The sequence below is a fragment of the Protopterus annectens genome, chromosome 8.part0 (genome assembly GCF_019279795.1).
Source record: "Protopterus annectens isolate FY-2018-M chromosome 8.part0, PAN1.0, whole genome shotgun sequence".
Lineage (NCBI taxonomy): Eukaryota > Metazoa > Chordata > Ceratodontiformes > Protopteridae > Protopterus > Protopterus annectens.
Window position 1 is genome coordinate 1,843,932,944 of NC_056741.1, and position 17,023 is coordinate 1,843,949,966.

Genomic DNA, 17,023 nt, shown 5'->3' on the forward strand with positions numbered 1-17,023 from the left:
ATAATAAGAAAAACTAACCTTTTGTTTTTATTTTATTTTATTTTTTTGCAGGTTTAAGTCTGTTGTTGGAATTGGAGTGGGAGCTGGGGCTTACATCCTTGCCAAATTTGCTGTAAGTACCTATTGTGATAAAAACTTGGGTTTCAGAAGGCTATTATTTGCAGCTGGTGGGATGCAGGATGAGGCTATAATTTCTCCTTCACTAACTTTGACTCTTTCACTGCTAGAACGTACAATTTTCTCAGATAGTCTTTCTGCAGCAATAGCTGCTGTCAGATTGAAGTATGACAAACAACTGCTATAGCTATTGAATGCTGACATATTAAGATTTAGAAATATAGTTTAGATATAGTTTCATGTCTGTAAATGTTTATGGGGCAGGCAGAAGGCATAGATTGTCCTGAATTTGATGGATAATGTTTACAAGAAATATTGTGTTTGTTCAGCCTCTGATTTCCGACTTGGAGGACAGCATTCCTACACCTGCGAAACAGAAGTATTAGTTTCACCAAGCAGATTGTCCATAAATTTTGCTCATACTATTTTCACGAGCCCTACCTGACCTTCTGCTAGATCTTATGTTGAAAGGAGCTCTGGACCGAGTTCAAAGCATCTGTCTATCTTCTAATGCTCTTCATAAGAATTACTGTTGCAGTAGCTTTCATGAAATATGGAAATTTGCCACAACTATACATCAGTGTGGTCAGCCAGCTTCCTAGAGCTTTGATTGTTCTCTAGCAGGCTTTTCCACGTTACAAACATTAGAATTTTATTTACTTTATTTATTTAAAACATAATGATATTCGCTAGAAAGAGAAAGTAGCTCTCACAATCTCCTGTCCTTTGTGTCATGCTACGTGCATTGGTAGTCAGTTATGACATAAGGGAATCCAGACTTTTCACTGTCCGAGTGATAGACACCTATTTGGGAATCTTTTTTCCAGTTACAGTAGACAGTTGATTATCCAAATAATTGGGACCTAGAGTAGTTCAAACATGTAATTGAACCTGATAAAAAACTTCTAAAATCTTGTTTTTTCTGCAAGCATTGAATACACTTTTTAACCATTCAGTGATTCCAGTGGACAATAAAGAATATTTTTCACACACAAGCGGGCCACAACCTCAAAAAACACACGCAAGAGAATACATATAATGTTTACATATTCAGACTTTATGATTTTTTTTTCTACCTGAAAACTTTGGAAGGCTGAGTTTGGATAATTGACGTTTCAGATAATCGACTTTCGAATAATAGACTCTCTACTGTAAATTAAATTATTGCTGGTGCTGTTCTGCCAGTTGGTGATTTAACCTTGTTTTGTGAGGTTTTGTTGAAGCTATTTATTTCCAGTGTCCATAACATCTGAAGAACAAACTTACCAATTGTGACTGTTGTAGACAGATTCCAGTGATGGACTTTTACCTGCAATGCCTTTTCTAACTGGATAAAGAGCATTAAGCTGAAAAGCATAACAGGAAAAATAATAAAAGCCAGGAGAGAATCATTAAGGCATTTTGGACAACCAAAAAATAATCTCCTCAGACAAAAGGATACCTGCCCCCGCAAAGTCAGCTGGGCTTTCTTGCATGGTAATGCATGAAAAACAGGAAAACAGCCACGGATTATGGGCAAACCCCCAAAAGGCAGTTACCTAAGAAGCAGCCAAGATGTGTAAAGTCTTAGTAACCCTGCTAGACTCACCTAGGTCTTAGAAATCTAGTTCAATGGTGATAACAGTTGGTAAGCCCCATCACATTGATGTCTATAGTATAGCCACCTATTGATGTACCTACAGGGAGTGGGGTAGTGGACCAGGCATCATTTCTTTCATTTACTTGGACAGCAGATTCCAGCCACCAATTGTAGGTCAGCCTGTGGCTCAGAAAGTATTAAAGGTATGGAGGAATTCATGCACACCATTTTATGCATGAGATTTCTCATCAGTCAGTCACTATTATGACTCATTCCAGACTGCCTTGTCCACCCAGTGCCTTCAGGGTCCACTGGTTTGGCTTGGAAATTGGACACAGGGATAGCAGTCCCACTATATATCTTTCTGCATTCAAAGAGCTAATGTTTCCCCTGTCACAACATCTTGGTCTAGCATCTCTGAACTGAAAGTTCATATTAAGAAGGAAGAAACAGATGGTAGACTGTGAAATCACAGAGGATGAAGTCTGTGTATTGGCCTATACTTCTCTAGATTGAGCTCCTCTGGCAGAGGATGTTGACAATAAAAATTGTATACCATCAGGTCCTTGGATTAAGGCTTTTCCTTCATGCAGTCTTTCAGCTTCATAAGAGAACATTTCACTTGAGGATCCCAGAAAGCTTTGGACTCCCACAGAGGATACATGGACCTGCTGGGCACTGATCAGTCTAAACCCCAACATTTCCCTTAATGTTCCAGGTGATCAATGGCATTTTCAAAAAATGCATTCCTGTAGCCAGATTCTCAGCCTCTAGGGCTAGTACTATGCTAACTACCCTTGTGGGTCAGTTCACACCTAGCAAATCACCCCTATCTGAGAATCAAACTCTGTACCTTGTGTCTATAAGGTAAACACCCTAGCAATTATGCCAACCCCTCACCAAAAAAATTGAGGAGAAGAACAAAACTGATCATCTCGGTACAACAGATTTTCACAAATTAATACCAAAATATAATAAGAATTACTTCTCATAGAGCTAGCATATGTGTAAGAAGCAGTGAGGGTCCAGTCAATTAAAAAAAAGATGACTGCTGAAGAGGAGAAGGAAGAGCATGGGTCAGAAGCAAGAAGAGGAAGGGGTAAAGGGACATCCCTTTAGAGGAATTTGCAGTAGTAAATAGACTACTGGATGTATCTTCATGGGGGGAGGGGTAGACCATATGGGCAAAGAAGCATAGTAGTAATGCTTCTTAAACTAGGAAATAAACCAAAGCTGTGCCTTTTGAGTCACAAAAATTAGAACACGTCACTTAAGGTTAATCATCTGTGAGCTGAGGGAGGGCTGGGAACTAGCCTTTTTATTTAAGGGAAAAGATAGAAAATCTTCAGGGTCTACTGGTAGTTTCCATCCAAACTGTGAGCACTACACAAGCTCCAGTTTTCCAGCCTGATAAGCATTAAGTGTTCTAAGGCAGTGTAGTAACTGTCATATACTAACTAATTGGACGTTACTTTTACTAGTTTATTGTACAACCTGCAAGAGATGTAAATATTTAAGAAACAGACCTGGGTAATGATAGCCCCATATGTCTGAGCTGTCTCATGGGTAAACCTATGAAGGCAATCAGTATGGAATTAGTAAATACTGATATAGTTAAGCTACAAACACATGACCTAAGCCAGTTTGATTTTGTCAAAGGTAGAGCCTGCTGCTTAACCTGGCATACTTCTTCAAGAAAGTTACTGAAGCAATGGATGAGGGAAAATCAGCACATACTGCATATTTGGACCTCACAAAGGTGTTCAATACCATCCTATACTTGGGTATTGCTGATAAAGTGTCCCAGATAAATATTAATCCCTATGTAACTCATTGGGTAACAAATTGGTTCTCAAATAGGACCCAGGAATTTAAAGTAGGCATCTCTACCTCTTTCAAAAGATCTGCCACTAGTGGTGTACTCCCAGGTTTCAGTTATTGGGCCATTCCTCTTTGGCATTTATGTCTCGAAGGTCAAAGCTAATGTAAGGGATTTGTAGTTGACCAAGCTTGCAGATGACTATATACCTGGTCTCATCATAAATTCTCCAGAAGACACCAAGATTTTCCAAGCAGGCCTACTTAAAACAACTAGCTGGTGTCATAACAATGGAGTAAAACGAAATGGCAAAAAGTCTGTAATAGTCTTCCTTGGCAAGCATAACATTTACTATAGCTATCACATTTGCAGCACACCCTTGAAAATTGATTTTGTAGCTTGTGACCTAGGAAACTATGTGGATAACAAACGTTTCATCACCATGTATCCACTATTGTAAGAAAGTCTTTTTCATTGCACAGCTTATTAGTAAGGGTGTGGTGTCTGGGTCCGAGATGTTATCATTCTACTGTGTTCGGCACTTATTAGGCCAACCATTGAGTATAATGTCCCCTTCAGTATCTAACTGTCCAAATACTTAACACAACTTGAATGGCCACAATAGTTTCCCACCTAGAAATATCAAGGGCCTAAATCACAAAATCTACACTGACCATCTGAAAGCCTTGATCCCGCTTCTCAATAACATACAGGCTACTGAAGGGTGATCTTTCCCTCATGTACAGGGCCTCAACAGACTCTATCCTCTCTGAGCTGCACATCTACAAGTTCACTGGTTGAATAAACACCCACTCTCTTCTGCAATATAAATAGAACATGTTGGAGGTATAGATGTATATCACAGAAAATACGTCTTCTTTGGACTCACCTTCCTTTCCAGATAGAACAAACTACTTCTCTTACCCTGTTAAAAATGCAATCTGAATGAATGGTTGGGTAACCACAAATTCACCCTAATTTAAAAATCTGGTCCTTTATGGTTAGATGTAACATGTAAATGTTCTGACACTGGTTATGAGAATGCTGCAAAATCATCCCTGGTTTATCACTTTATGTATAGTGGTAACATGCAAATGCTCTGCCCAACTCTGGTCTGTTCTTACTTAAATTATGAGGACTAAAACCTTCAATGGAATGTAAGATTAGGTTTTTAAAGATCCTCATGGATAATAGCCTAGTAAGTACCTATGAAACTGTGAACCTATGAGCAATTCTGCATCCATATTTATTCTTAAGATGATGCAATTCCGCTATTGATAATACTTTCTCAGCATCTGATTTCAAGCCTTCACTTGTTGAGACATGGCCTATATATATATCTAAGTCATGCAGCTTGAGGTTGTTTTGTGTGCAGACATAGTATGTTCTTCTTTGATTTTATGCCACAATAGTTTGTTGTCAGAATACCAAACTGTACTTTCAAAATTTTCTGCGTTCCCACATGTCAGTAAAAAATACCCAGCCTGGAACTTTCCTCATCAAGCTTGAGTTCTCTGAATCCAGAAAAAAATCTTTGCTTTTTGATATGACAGACACCATTTCTTCAGTTATGCTTTTTTTCTTATGACTTTATTAAGGTATTTTGAATTTGTGTGAATATAAATTTTGTATGGATTCATAACAGCAACCATGCTATTCAGCCATTCAGTAGTTGTTGTCTTTTTTTTTAATCTCAGGTGGTTCAGCTCCTTCTACCAAAATTTTCATTGGGGTATTCACTGCAGGAAGCTATGTAAAATCTGTAGCAGTGTTGTACAGCATCTCTGGTAAATAACCTAAGCCAATAAACAAGTCTCCATGCCAGCACCATGGCATAGAGGAATAAAACCCTATCTATGGCCCACATGACCTGGGTCACTTAGCAGCTCAGGCACCTGTGACGCTTGCTTAGGAGGATCTCCCATCCAAAGAGGAAGGACATGTGTTAGATCTCCATTGGAGGCTGACAGCTTAAGAGGTGGTTGGGGTGATGCTAACAGGAGGCAGGGTTAGTGGCCGAGTCACCATTGAGGTGGGATTTTATGTTAGCATACCCCCAATGTATGTCCATCCCTGAAGATGAGACAAGTGCTGCTTAGAGGTAAAGGGCAAAGGGTTTGGTCATACAAGGAAAAGCACTCCCCTGCAGCATTCTGATGCTGCTCCAGGGTCCTCAGTCTCTGCACCAGCTCCCAATAGCTGTGGTCAGCCGGGGGGGGTTCTAGGATGTGTCTAGTATACCCAGTAAATTAGAAGACGATCTGTGGTCATGAGATGATGGTTCTGTGGAAGTAAATAGGGTGGGAAAAAGTAAATAAATAACTCTGTATTCTGAACAATTTATTGGACTGAGCATGTTGTGGCCCACACTGTAACTGCAGTTTCACATTACAAATTATTTTCACCATGCCCAAGCCACTTATAAATCAAATAAACAATAATCCAACAAACATTTGCTGTGTCAGCTATCTGAAAATGAAATTTTTATATTTACATGTAAGCAGTTTCTGGCCTTTCACTTTTAAATGAAGGCAGAATAAGTGAGCATTTTACATAGCAATAGCTTTGGTGTGATTGCTATCAGACTCTTATTTGAATATTTGAGCAGACCTTCTTTGTCAGTATTTACTCAAAGTACCATACTTCATTTATTAATTGAAAACCTTTTTTCTTGTATTTCCAACTTATTTTCTGATTGCATATTTTTCTGGGTTTTTCTCCTGCACTCCACATTTCCACAGTTTACTCTATGCACATTCTTTTTTTTTAAACACCTTTATTGAATTATCACTTGTGAAATAGGCAAATTTACATTTATATGAAAGTACTCAAACTGTATTAATAAGTTCACGTTTACATATATTATACTTCACATATATTGCTATATAACATACATCCTAAGCAACATTACATAAATTATTCAACTCCTGCCCCCCCCCTTTTTTTTTAACAAGAAACTACTTTATCAAACCATCACCCATCACACAGGCAATCACACATTTATATAATTGAAAACAAACCACACCGACACAGTCCTAGCTGCAAGCATTTTACATCACAAGCCATAGTGACACATTCTCAGCTGCAAACATTATTTATGTATTATTTATTTATTTCCATTTGTTTACCGGAGTGGCCAAGCTGGGACAGAAGTGCCCATTTTCAGTGGAGTCCCGGGGAGAAAAGCTCCACATACAAGACATTTCACATACAATACTGAATTTACATTAATAAAGACATTTAGTACATATTATTTTCAGCTTATACAATTGGTGAAAAAAGTACATAAGTAATCATTCTCAAATCAAAGATATTATACAAGCAATAAAGAGTATATACATGAGAGCATTCCATGTGAGTAGTTTTCAGCTAGCAAATTTTATATAGGACACTTCATCCAGTGGTTACAAAGCAGATATAGGAATTAATTAGAGACTAAGTACTTAAACCTCTAACACATATAGTAGGTGTAATAGCTGAGTGATAGGCTATGCGAGTCCTGTTGTAGGAATCAACATAGTCGGTGGATATTGTTGCAGATATAAGTGGTGGTATGATATTAAGGTAGGCTGGGAGAGTAATTGAATTTCTCGCCTGGTTCAATGGTATGTTTATAAGGGTTAGGAGGAGAAGGAAGTAGATAGGAGGGATCAATGGTAGGACAAAAATTTAAAAAACATCATACATCACTTATAATCTACCCATTTTCTGACAAACAGCTCATTTAAGTCTTGCCTTCTTTTAAATATCATTCCCATTTTTCCTATGTAGTTTGCTCTTACTCTTTCTAAAGATCTCAATTCCAGCTGTATTATCTCAGTTACTATATTCACTACTTCCAGTATAGTTGGTTTGCATTTTGAATTCCATTTTCTAGTAATTTTTTACCATAAATAGACACAGCAAAGCCTTACCATATCTAGGCAATTCTAATTCTGTATCATAGCTCAGAGAAATCATCTCCCTCATTACACCAATCTGCCCAAGCAGCATCTTAGTGCATCCCACAGGAAATCCTTAAATTCCGCCAACTCACCAAACTCCCAGAAAATATGTTCGCAATTACCTCTTTCTTCCCCGTCACACCTGTAACATTTGCTGTCTACTTGAGGAAAAATTCTCTGGCGTCTACTTGGGGTATAAAAATATCTGTGTAAACATTTCCAAGCAGAAATCCTAAATGTTGTAGATTTTGTTGCATATTTGGGAGACATACGTATATCCTCCCATTGTTTGTAAATTGCTTATCCAGTCTCTCTTCCCATTCCTTTCTAACCTCCTCTAACTGATTCTTACAGGTATTATGCAATATTTTATATGCTCTACTAATTATTCCTTTTTTAATGGCAGCTTCTGTTCTAGATTCCGTAAAAACTCTACCAGTGGTGCTCTTTCATTTAGGACCCCCTATTCTTTCTCTTTGCCTAAACTCTATCAATCCTCGATAGGGAAGGCAATCTCTAACCTGCAATCCAAGCATCTTCCCATCCTATTATCTTTCCCTCTCTAGTTATTTGCTCCCAATACCTTGTTGGCTGCTTTGCCAGTTTTCTCCAATAAATTCCAGCCCCCTCTTGCCTATGGTCTGTATCCCTAATTGGAGTCATCCCTAACGGCAAAATCTCCTTTCTCAGTTCACGAGATGGCTTAGTTCTTAAGATACTTTATGCCAGTTTTTAGATATAATATTCTGTATGATTATTTTTATTCTCCTTAAAGGCCTGCATCCAAAATCCCAGTCTCTCCTTGTTTCTTGAGCTTCTCCCCTGTTTCATCATCATCCCTTTCCACTTTGAATTATAGTTTTCTGCTTGTGCTATGTATAGGAGCCTTAACTGTGTAGCTCTGAAATACCCCTTCAAATTGTGTAATCCCAATCCACCCTGTTCTACTGGAAGAATCAGCTTATCCCGCTTGACTCTTGCCATCTTCCCCTCCCAGATATAGTCCTTCAGCTCTTTATTAATTGCTATCCACAACTTCTCCTCTGGTTGATAAACATATGCCTGACCTGTGTATAAGATTAATGGGTTTAAAACATTTTGACTGTTTGTATCTTACTATCCATAGCCATATAACAAAACTTGCATTTTCTCATTTTGTTTTTATCTTTTGTTTAGTCTCTTCCCACATACTCTTGGCTGCCACATCAGAATCATTTTTAATCCATGCTCTTAAATATTGCATTTTATCATGTCCCCATAAATATGGATATTTCTGAACCAATTCTTGTGTGGGTACATACTTTATCGCAATTGTATTTGTTTTAGCTTTATTAGTTTTGTATCCTGAAAAGATTTGAAACTGTCTCAAAATGTTCCACAACACTGTATGTCTCCTTCTGGTTTTGTCAGGTATAAAGTAATATCATCTGCAAATAGAACCAGCTTTTCTTGGACTCTCTGCACATTCTTAAAAATTGTGCCCAGAAACAGCAATTGTTTATGACTTTGGGTCTAGCAAGGCAGTCTTCTCAGATGACTTTTGCTTTCTTTTATTTTATATATCTTAGCAACTTGATTTCTTTCCTCAGAGCTTTTGTATAGTTGAGTAATCCCCTGGTATTTATTTTTATCATGATTGTTACCATACCTCAATCCCCAGGTATTTATTTTTATCATGATTGTTACCATACCTCAGTCCCCAGGTATTTATTTTTATCATAATTGTTACCATACCTCATGCAATATTATTAAACTGTAGTTCATTTTTAATTCTGTTTTTGCTTATTTTAAACTTTTCCAGCATGCATGCAACTCACTTTATGTAAAATAAATCTGAGTCTATTAGTAACCTGGCCCTCATCTGTTAATTTCAGATTAACATATATGTGATTTTGACTTGAGCTAATAAATCATATAACCAACCAAATTTCATTTTTGGCTTACTTGTATGCCCATAAAGAATAAATGGTGTATATTCAGCAGATTGTTTCTTCATTTGCAGTAATTCTGAAACGTGTCTTGTAACTGCAATATTTTATATTTCTGCTTCTGAAATTACAACTGAATGTTAAATGTTTTTCCCCATTTAGCATGCAGAAGGCTAGCAAACTATAACATTTTAGCCTTCTTGAATATTTCAGTCCACATTGTCTACTTCCCAGACAAATTACATTGAGGAGAGTCATTTCCAGTGATTGGATTTGCACCATTTTCCAAATTTTCAGTTATTCCTGGTGCTGGTTACCATTTATTTAGGGTGGTTCAAGTAAAGGGAGAGACTGGTGGTGTCAGCTTCATCAGCATTTATTTTAGTTTGAGCAGTAGATGCAAGGTAACAAACTAATGATATACATTCTGAACTATGCGACAGGATAGAGGTGCCAAATGTGTTAAAGCCATACAAATACATTACTGAGGGAAAAAGGGGGTGACATTTTTCTGTGAGAATGGGGCAGGTCATTTATTTGAAGGTTGCATTATTTGCTGAAAACATTTACCAGTGACTGCGGAAATGGTCCTATATGATACTTTTGCAGAAAGAAGAGAGTTTGCTTTGCTCAGCCTGAGTGGAGCAGCTAGATGGGTGAAATGAATGCAAGGCCTCTAAGTTAACTATGACCCATTAATGAACTACTTACTGCATTCTGGGATTTGAACCCCTCAGCCTCCATCTACCTCCTGCATGGTTCTGAGCAAATTACTTAACCAGACACTGCTTTGGGGCAGCAGGAAAATTGAGTTAGTTTCCTTAGTGGCCACAGGAACTGAAAGCATAGTAATTGCCTGTGAATACATTAATTTGCAGATCTTTGTAGCAAACATAGGCTGTTTAACAAAAGCTTGTGGAGATGCTTGCAATTAATATGGAGGATTGATCAACTCATTGTAGTCCCTTGGAAATGTTCAGGCTGCAAAGCCAAGGTTAAAGTACAGAAGAAAGGAGGAGGAGGTCATTTATATGCTCTTCTAAGGATGGCAAAGAGCTTTGAATTGTTACCATTAAGTCACTCTGAGCTCCTTCAAATATATCCATTTTTTCCATTGCTAGTGGCTGAGAGTTATTTATGTAGCAAACGGGATAACCAGGACAACAGACTATTGGGAAATCCCATTTTCTGAGGTGCACTATGCCTTTTGAGCTCATTGCATGATGGGTCCTTTCCCAGTTAAATGTAGCATCACAGCAATAGTAGTAGTCACCAGTGTGGCATCAGAGCAGTAATAGTCACATGTGTGGCTTCACAGTAGTAGAAGTCACCAGTATGGCCTCACAGTGGTTGTAGTCATCAGTGTGGCATCACAGCATTAGTAGTTACCAGTGCGGCATCACAGCAGTAGAAGTCACCAGTATGGCCTTGCAGTGGTTGTAGTCACCAGTGTGGCATCACAGCCATAGTAGTTACCAATCTGGCATCACAGCCATGGTAGTCACTAGTGTGGCATCACAGCCAGAATAGTCACATGTGTAGCTTCACAGTAGTAGAAGTCACCAGTATGGCCTCGCAGTGGTTGTAGTCACCAATGTGGCATCATAGCGGTAGTAGTCATCAGTGTGGCATCACAGTAGTAGAAATCACCAGTATGGCCTTGCTGTGGTTGTAGTCACCAATGTGACATCACAGTAGTAGAAGTCACCACAATGGCCTCGCTGTGGTTGTAGTCAGCAAAGTGGCAGGCATCACAGCCGTAGTAGTCACCAATGTGGCATCACAGCTGTAGTAGTCAACAGCATGGCATCACAGTAGTAGAAGTCATCAGTATGTCCTCACAATGGTTGTAGTTCCCATGTGGCATCACAGCAGTAGTAGTCAACAGCATGGCATCTCAGTAGTAGAAGTCATCAGTATGTCCTCGCAATGGTTGTAGTTCCCATGTGGCATCACAGCAGTAGTAGTCACCAATGTGGCATCACAGCCATAGTAGTCAACAGCATGGCATCACAGTAGTAGAAGTCATCAGTATGTCCTCACAATGGTTGTAGTTCCCATGTGGCATCACAGCAGTAGTAGTCACCAGTGTGGCATCACAGCCGTAGTAGTCACCAATGTGGCATCACAGCCATAGTAGTCAACAGCATGGCATCACAGTAGTAGAAGTCATCAGTATGTCCTTGCAATGGTTGTAGTTCCCATGTGGCATCACAGCAGTAGTAGTCACCAATGTGGCATCACAGCCATAGTAGTCAACAGCATGGCATCACAGTAGTAGAAGTCATCAGTATGTCCTCACAATGGTTGTAGTTCCCATGTGGCATCACAGCAGTAGTAGTCACCAGTGTGGCATCACAGCCGTAGTAGTCACCAATGTGGCATCACAGCCATAGTAGTCAGCAGCATGGCATCACAGTAGTAGAAGTCATCAGTATGTCCTCACAATGGTTGTAGTTCCCATGTGGCATCACAGCAGTAGTAGTCACCAGTGTGGCATCACAGCCATAGTAGTCACCAATGTGGCGTCACAGCAGTAGTAGTCACCAATGTGGCGTCACAGCAGTAGTAGTCACCACTGTGGCATCACAGCAGTAGTATTTAATATTGAATTAGGTCAAAAACTAGAGAATGGGCATGGCAATTTGCTTGAGATGTGACAAGGCAGATGTTGACTTTGAACATCTGATATGGCCTTGTAGTGAGAAAGCTCACTTGTGACTGGAATTTACAGATATAAGCTTTTGATTTCTAGATATGAACATTCCAGTAAATGTGCGCTCTTTCATGGGATTGTACGGGGACCCTAAACCTTGGTTACAAAGGGTGGAAAGGGTTAGTGTATGCATCGCTGAGCATTTAAGGAGTGATCTATACTAAATGGAAATTTATAATAGTAACTTGTACTGACAAAGATAAAATGTTGGTAGAATTGCTGAAATGGGGGGAGACTATTTCAATTTACTTTGTGAGGCACAGTCACATGCCATGGAAACTGTTTTTGTGCAGCTTTCTTGCTTTATTCCATCTGGATTGTAGTGAGGTATGTTGATTCATATTATTGTCTAAGATGTGCAATGCACATTGCTAATGGTTATGTGAGCTGGCATGTTTTTGCACATGGGGGAGGTCAGTGAATAGCATGGTCACCTCATTGCAAGAGAATCTTTGGTTTGGTTCTTGACTGAGATATATTCTATGCAGAAACTGCATGTCTTACATACGTTTGGATTGGTGTCTTCAAGGTACTCCAGTTTCCTCCCACATCCCAAACACATGCAGTAGGTGGATTGTTGACCCTTAATTGCCCATAGGTCTGTATGTGTGATATGGAAGAAAGGCCTGGCAATCTACATCAGTCTGCACTTGCCTAGTAAACTCTATGGATGGTGGTGTCTGTTCATGCAGTCCCTGTAAGAGCTGGATTTGAGTCAACAGCAATAGATGGATGAATATGTATGTGTAGCTTAGTTATTGCTCTTGGTGTTGCAAAAATCTAATACAAAGTTGGTCAAAAGCTTGGCATGAAACAGATTTCCAGACAAAAATGTGTTGCATGATTACCTACAGTATCTAAATGACTACTAAGAGCTTGTAGACAAGAAGCTGTTATAAATTTAATAAGTTATCAGCTAAATTAGCAACTGTGTAGTACTTTTTAACTGTTCAAGGTTGGATCAACTCATCTGTAGTGAAATATTGGATGAAGCAAAGAGCCTCCGATGTATCTGTCACTATTTTCTACCTAATAGGCATAAGCAGGCAGAGACACACACACACACACACACACACACACACACACACACACACACACACACACACACACACACACACACACACACACACACAGTACTGTATTCACAGAATCTACAGAATCCACTGTCCTTCTATGAACTTTTTGGTTACACTCCAGAAACACTACCCGATATATGCTTAGTTTGTTTAATTAATTAACTTAAAGCTGTTAAATACTTTTTTAGTTGCTCAGTTCTTTGCTTTTACATTTCCATCATAGTGTCAGTGCCTGTTGTATGCCCATTAATAGGTTGTTTTTCTTTCCATTTCAGCTGATTTTTCCTGACATGGTTGAAGGACTTGTCCTCATCAACATTGATCCAAATGGCAAGGGATGGATTGACTGGGCAGCGTCAAAGGTTTGTGAAGTTTCCTTCCAGAATGTCAGGATTACAGATAAATTATTTTCATCAGCAGGATCACTCCAAATAAGGCATGCCTCCTAATGAGTATATGCCATCTATGGTCACACTGGTTCCTGTTTCAGTCTTAATTTCAGCTAGAGTTACTAGTAATGTACTGTTGGAAATATTAGATCTAACAAAAGTGATATAGACATTCTGTGTCATCTCTGCTCATATTTATAAACATTTCTGCATGTTTTCTCATATTACTGATTGGCTATGTCACTAGTCTTAACCAGCTGGTGGTTAGATGATGTCCACCCCCCCATGCTAGTTTTCACTGTTTAAAAAGTATCTGTTCTGTTTGTTCTCTTTTCCAACCAAGCAGTGTTTTAAATAACTGACTAATTTGCTGTTTAAAATATTCTTTAGTGTCTTCTTGCTGATTTTCTGCTGTTTAAAACATTTTCAGTGTTTCCCACCTAAATTAGTGTAGCTAGTAGCTGTAGCATAGTCCAGATACAGGTTTGCTGTATCTGGGTCTGTTTGTAGTGACTGTTTTATTCTGAGCACATTTTCCAAGTCATCTTTGATTGGAAGTGGCCCTTCTGCACCCTTGTGAGAGAAGAGTGATGATTTGAACCTGTCTGGTGAAGGGTGATTGGTCTAGGGTTTTGGAGTAAGCACCTTCACTGGTTATTTTGAAATTTTTTAAAGTTTTTTTTTTTTTTTAAGTTTTTAGCTTCTGGCATTTAAGCCTTGCATTTGAGCAGGTTTCTGCTTGTTTACACATCACGCAACACCATTGTGCATCATAGCCAGATAGATCATTTCAACAATTTTTCCTTTGGGTACAGCTGTAGTACATTAGTGTAGTCCTCATCTTTAGTAAATCTATGGTCTAAGAAGCATTGTGAGCTGAGACCTATTAAACTGCCAACCAAAAAAAACATTAGAAACACCCATCTACAGAGCACCTCCTAGATTAGTCCTGAAAGCACCCCCTTTCTGATAACAGTTCTTCAAACTTAGCATTATGGGCAGTTGGACTACCCTTGTTTCTCCTGCCAGCCTTGTTGAATTGTGTCTTCTGAGGAGTGTAGCAACTGTGTCATGTACACTGACAACCCTGTACTAATAATTCACAATAGTACAGAATGATAGAGAGGTATTTACACCAAGAATCTTGAATCCCTGCTCTCTCACACTCAAAGCAGTAACACTGAAGAGGTTGTCAACTCACCCACCACTGCTTATGCACATAGTACCACTATTCATACACATAGTACACATCAAACACATAAATCAACATATGCAGAAGTTCTCTCAAAAAACTTACTGAAACATCAGAGACCTCCAAAACAAAAGACTGCTACAACTAACAGAGTTCCGACAGCACCCAAGACTCATAGTAACACCAGTGTTTCACCTACCAACTCCTTAAGATGTAACACTCAAAAACTTTTTCTTGTCACTGGAGACTCCATAGTGAGACACACAGATGCCCCGCTCACCAGGTTAGATAAGGAGAAAGTCATGGTCAGCTGCCTGTCCAGTGCCAGGATTCATTGGATCATGCATGCATTAAAGTCTCTTGGCAACAAGTACCATTATTACTCTGTCACAGCTCATGCTGGAGTGAATGACCTGAAATATACCTCACTGGACTATATGAAGAGAGACATGATTGTGCTCTCTGAGTATGTGTCTTAGGCAGGTATGTCCCTAGCCTTATATTACCCTCATACAGAATGATGCCACAGTATAAACATAAACCAAAAAAATGATCAATTTCAATAATTGGCTCACATTTTGGTATCATTCAAAGGGGATCAAGTTTCTGTCAGCCTGGGATGACATGGTCGACAAACCTTGCTGCTTTGTCAGAGATGATTTGCAAATGGCACCACTAGGCTTTCAGCTGCTGGCAAAGGCTCTTGCCTTCCCATAAAGCCTTTTTATGCAAGGTTTCAAAAACAAAATTGCCAATGTGAAAATTGCAAGCCTTTACAAAATAAGAGTTATGCTGCTAAACGTTAGGAGCTTTAACCAAAAACTGCACACCCTGGAAGGACTTCTATCACTGGAGGATATAGATGTCTGTGCAGTCACACAAACCTGGTTCAAGACCTCAGAGATTACCCTGGCCTTGCAATGCTACAATGCTTTCCACACCTTCATACTGCAAAATGAATGTGTGAAAACCAAAGGGGCGATGTTTCTATCTATAGTAGAGATAAATTCACCTCCCGTCTAGTTAGACTGGACAACTCCATGGAGTTACTCCATGTTGAGATTACTGTGAGTAAGTCCCCCATTCAAGTCATAGCTATAGATCCCCTCCATGGATCATGATGTGCATGAGGCCTACTTGACCAATCTGGAGTCAATCCAAATGTTGCCAAACATTCTGGTCATGGGGATTTCAATTATCCCACCATCAAATGAGAAACCGACTCTAGCCCTAACTCAGTGGAACAAATTGCTCAACCCCCAAAAAGAGGAACAGACATACTAGATCTGGTCCTCACTATTATGACAAACAGATGCGCCATTGTAACTGTCAGACACTCATTAATTATATTTGACTACAAATCAATCACCTTCAAACTGGCAGTAACACCAGAACTCACAAAGGGCAGTCAGACTAAAAAAAAAACTTCTCCAAAGCAAACTATACCTTCCTAGGGGAAGGTATAAATGCATTCCAAGCCCCATCCCCAGCTGGAAGTGTTAACTACATCAAAGCTTTCACTAAAACCATGTGCAATCACTTGTATAAGTGTATAGACTCAACTGTTCCAGAGAGACTCAAAGCCCGAGGCCCAAGTAAAAAAAAATGCCACCCTGGTGGACATCCAGTATCAACAAATTTTATAACAAATGCAAAAAGTTGATGTCTAAGTAAACTAAGGCGAGGCCCCAAAAAAAAGACAACATGTCAAATTCTTTAAGTGTAACATTGAGAAAAACCTAGCAATCACAGCCAAGGATAATCATAAGGCCTTTTACAGCTACATACGTAGGTTAAAAGGAAGGACCCAAGCATATGCTGAAGTAGTAACTAACGGTATCACACACACTGATCCCACTGAGATAGCAAACATGCTAGTGAAAATATCACTCCCTTACCCCCTCCAAACTTATCACAAACCTTGCCTCCAACTCCACCTCCCCACTCTTTTTATCCAAAGAGCAGGTCATTAAGCCTTGTCTAAGGCAAAAAACACTCTATCGGACCAGATGCCATCCCAGCTGTCTTCTAAACAAACTAAAACATGAACTAGCATCACCATTAATTACACTATTCAATCATAGCCTAACCACTGGCTTTGTTCCTGCAGAATGGAAAACACCAATAGTTATTCCCCTCCACAAAGGTGGCTTAGCAACAGACTCAGGGAATTATAGAACTATAAGTCTGACCATCCTCATCTTTAAAGCCATGGAACGTATCAGCATGGATCTCATAAACAGAGACATAGGCAACCTTCAAA

The 17,023-nt window shown here is 39.2% G+C and overlaps 1 protein-coding gene across 5 annotated transcripts in view; it reads left to right on the forward strand.

The window, feature by feature from the left end:
• Positions 1-17,023, forward strand: part of NDRG4 (NDRG family member 4) — a 1,570,634-nt gene that overhangs the window by 1,374,531 nt on the left and 179,080 nt on the right. For all 5 annotated transcript variants that reach the window (XM_044081333.1, XM_044081334.1, XM_044081335.1 and 2 more), the window contains 2 exons: positions 52-112; positions 13,455-13,541. In XM_044081333.1, the coding sequence (XP_043937268.1) occupies positions 52-112; positions 13,455-13,541 (148 nt within the window). The remainder of the gene's footprint in view (positions 1-51; positions 113-13,454; positions 13,542-17,023) is intronic.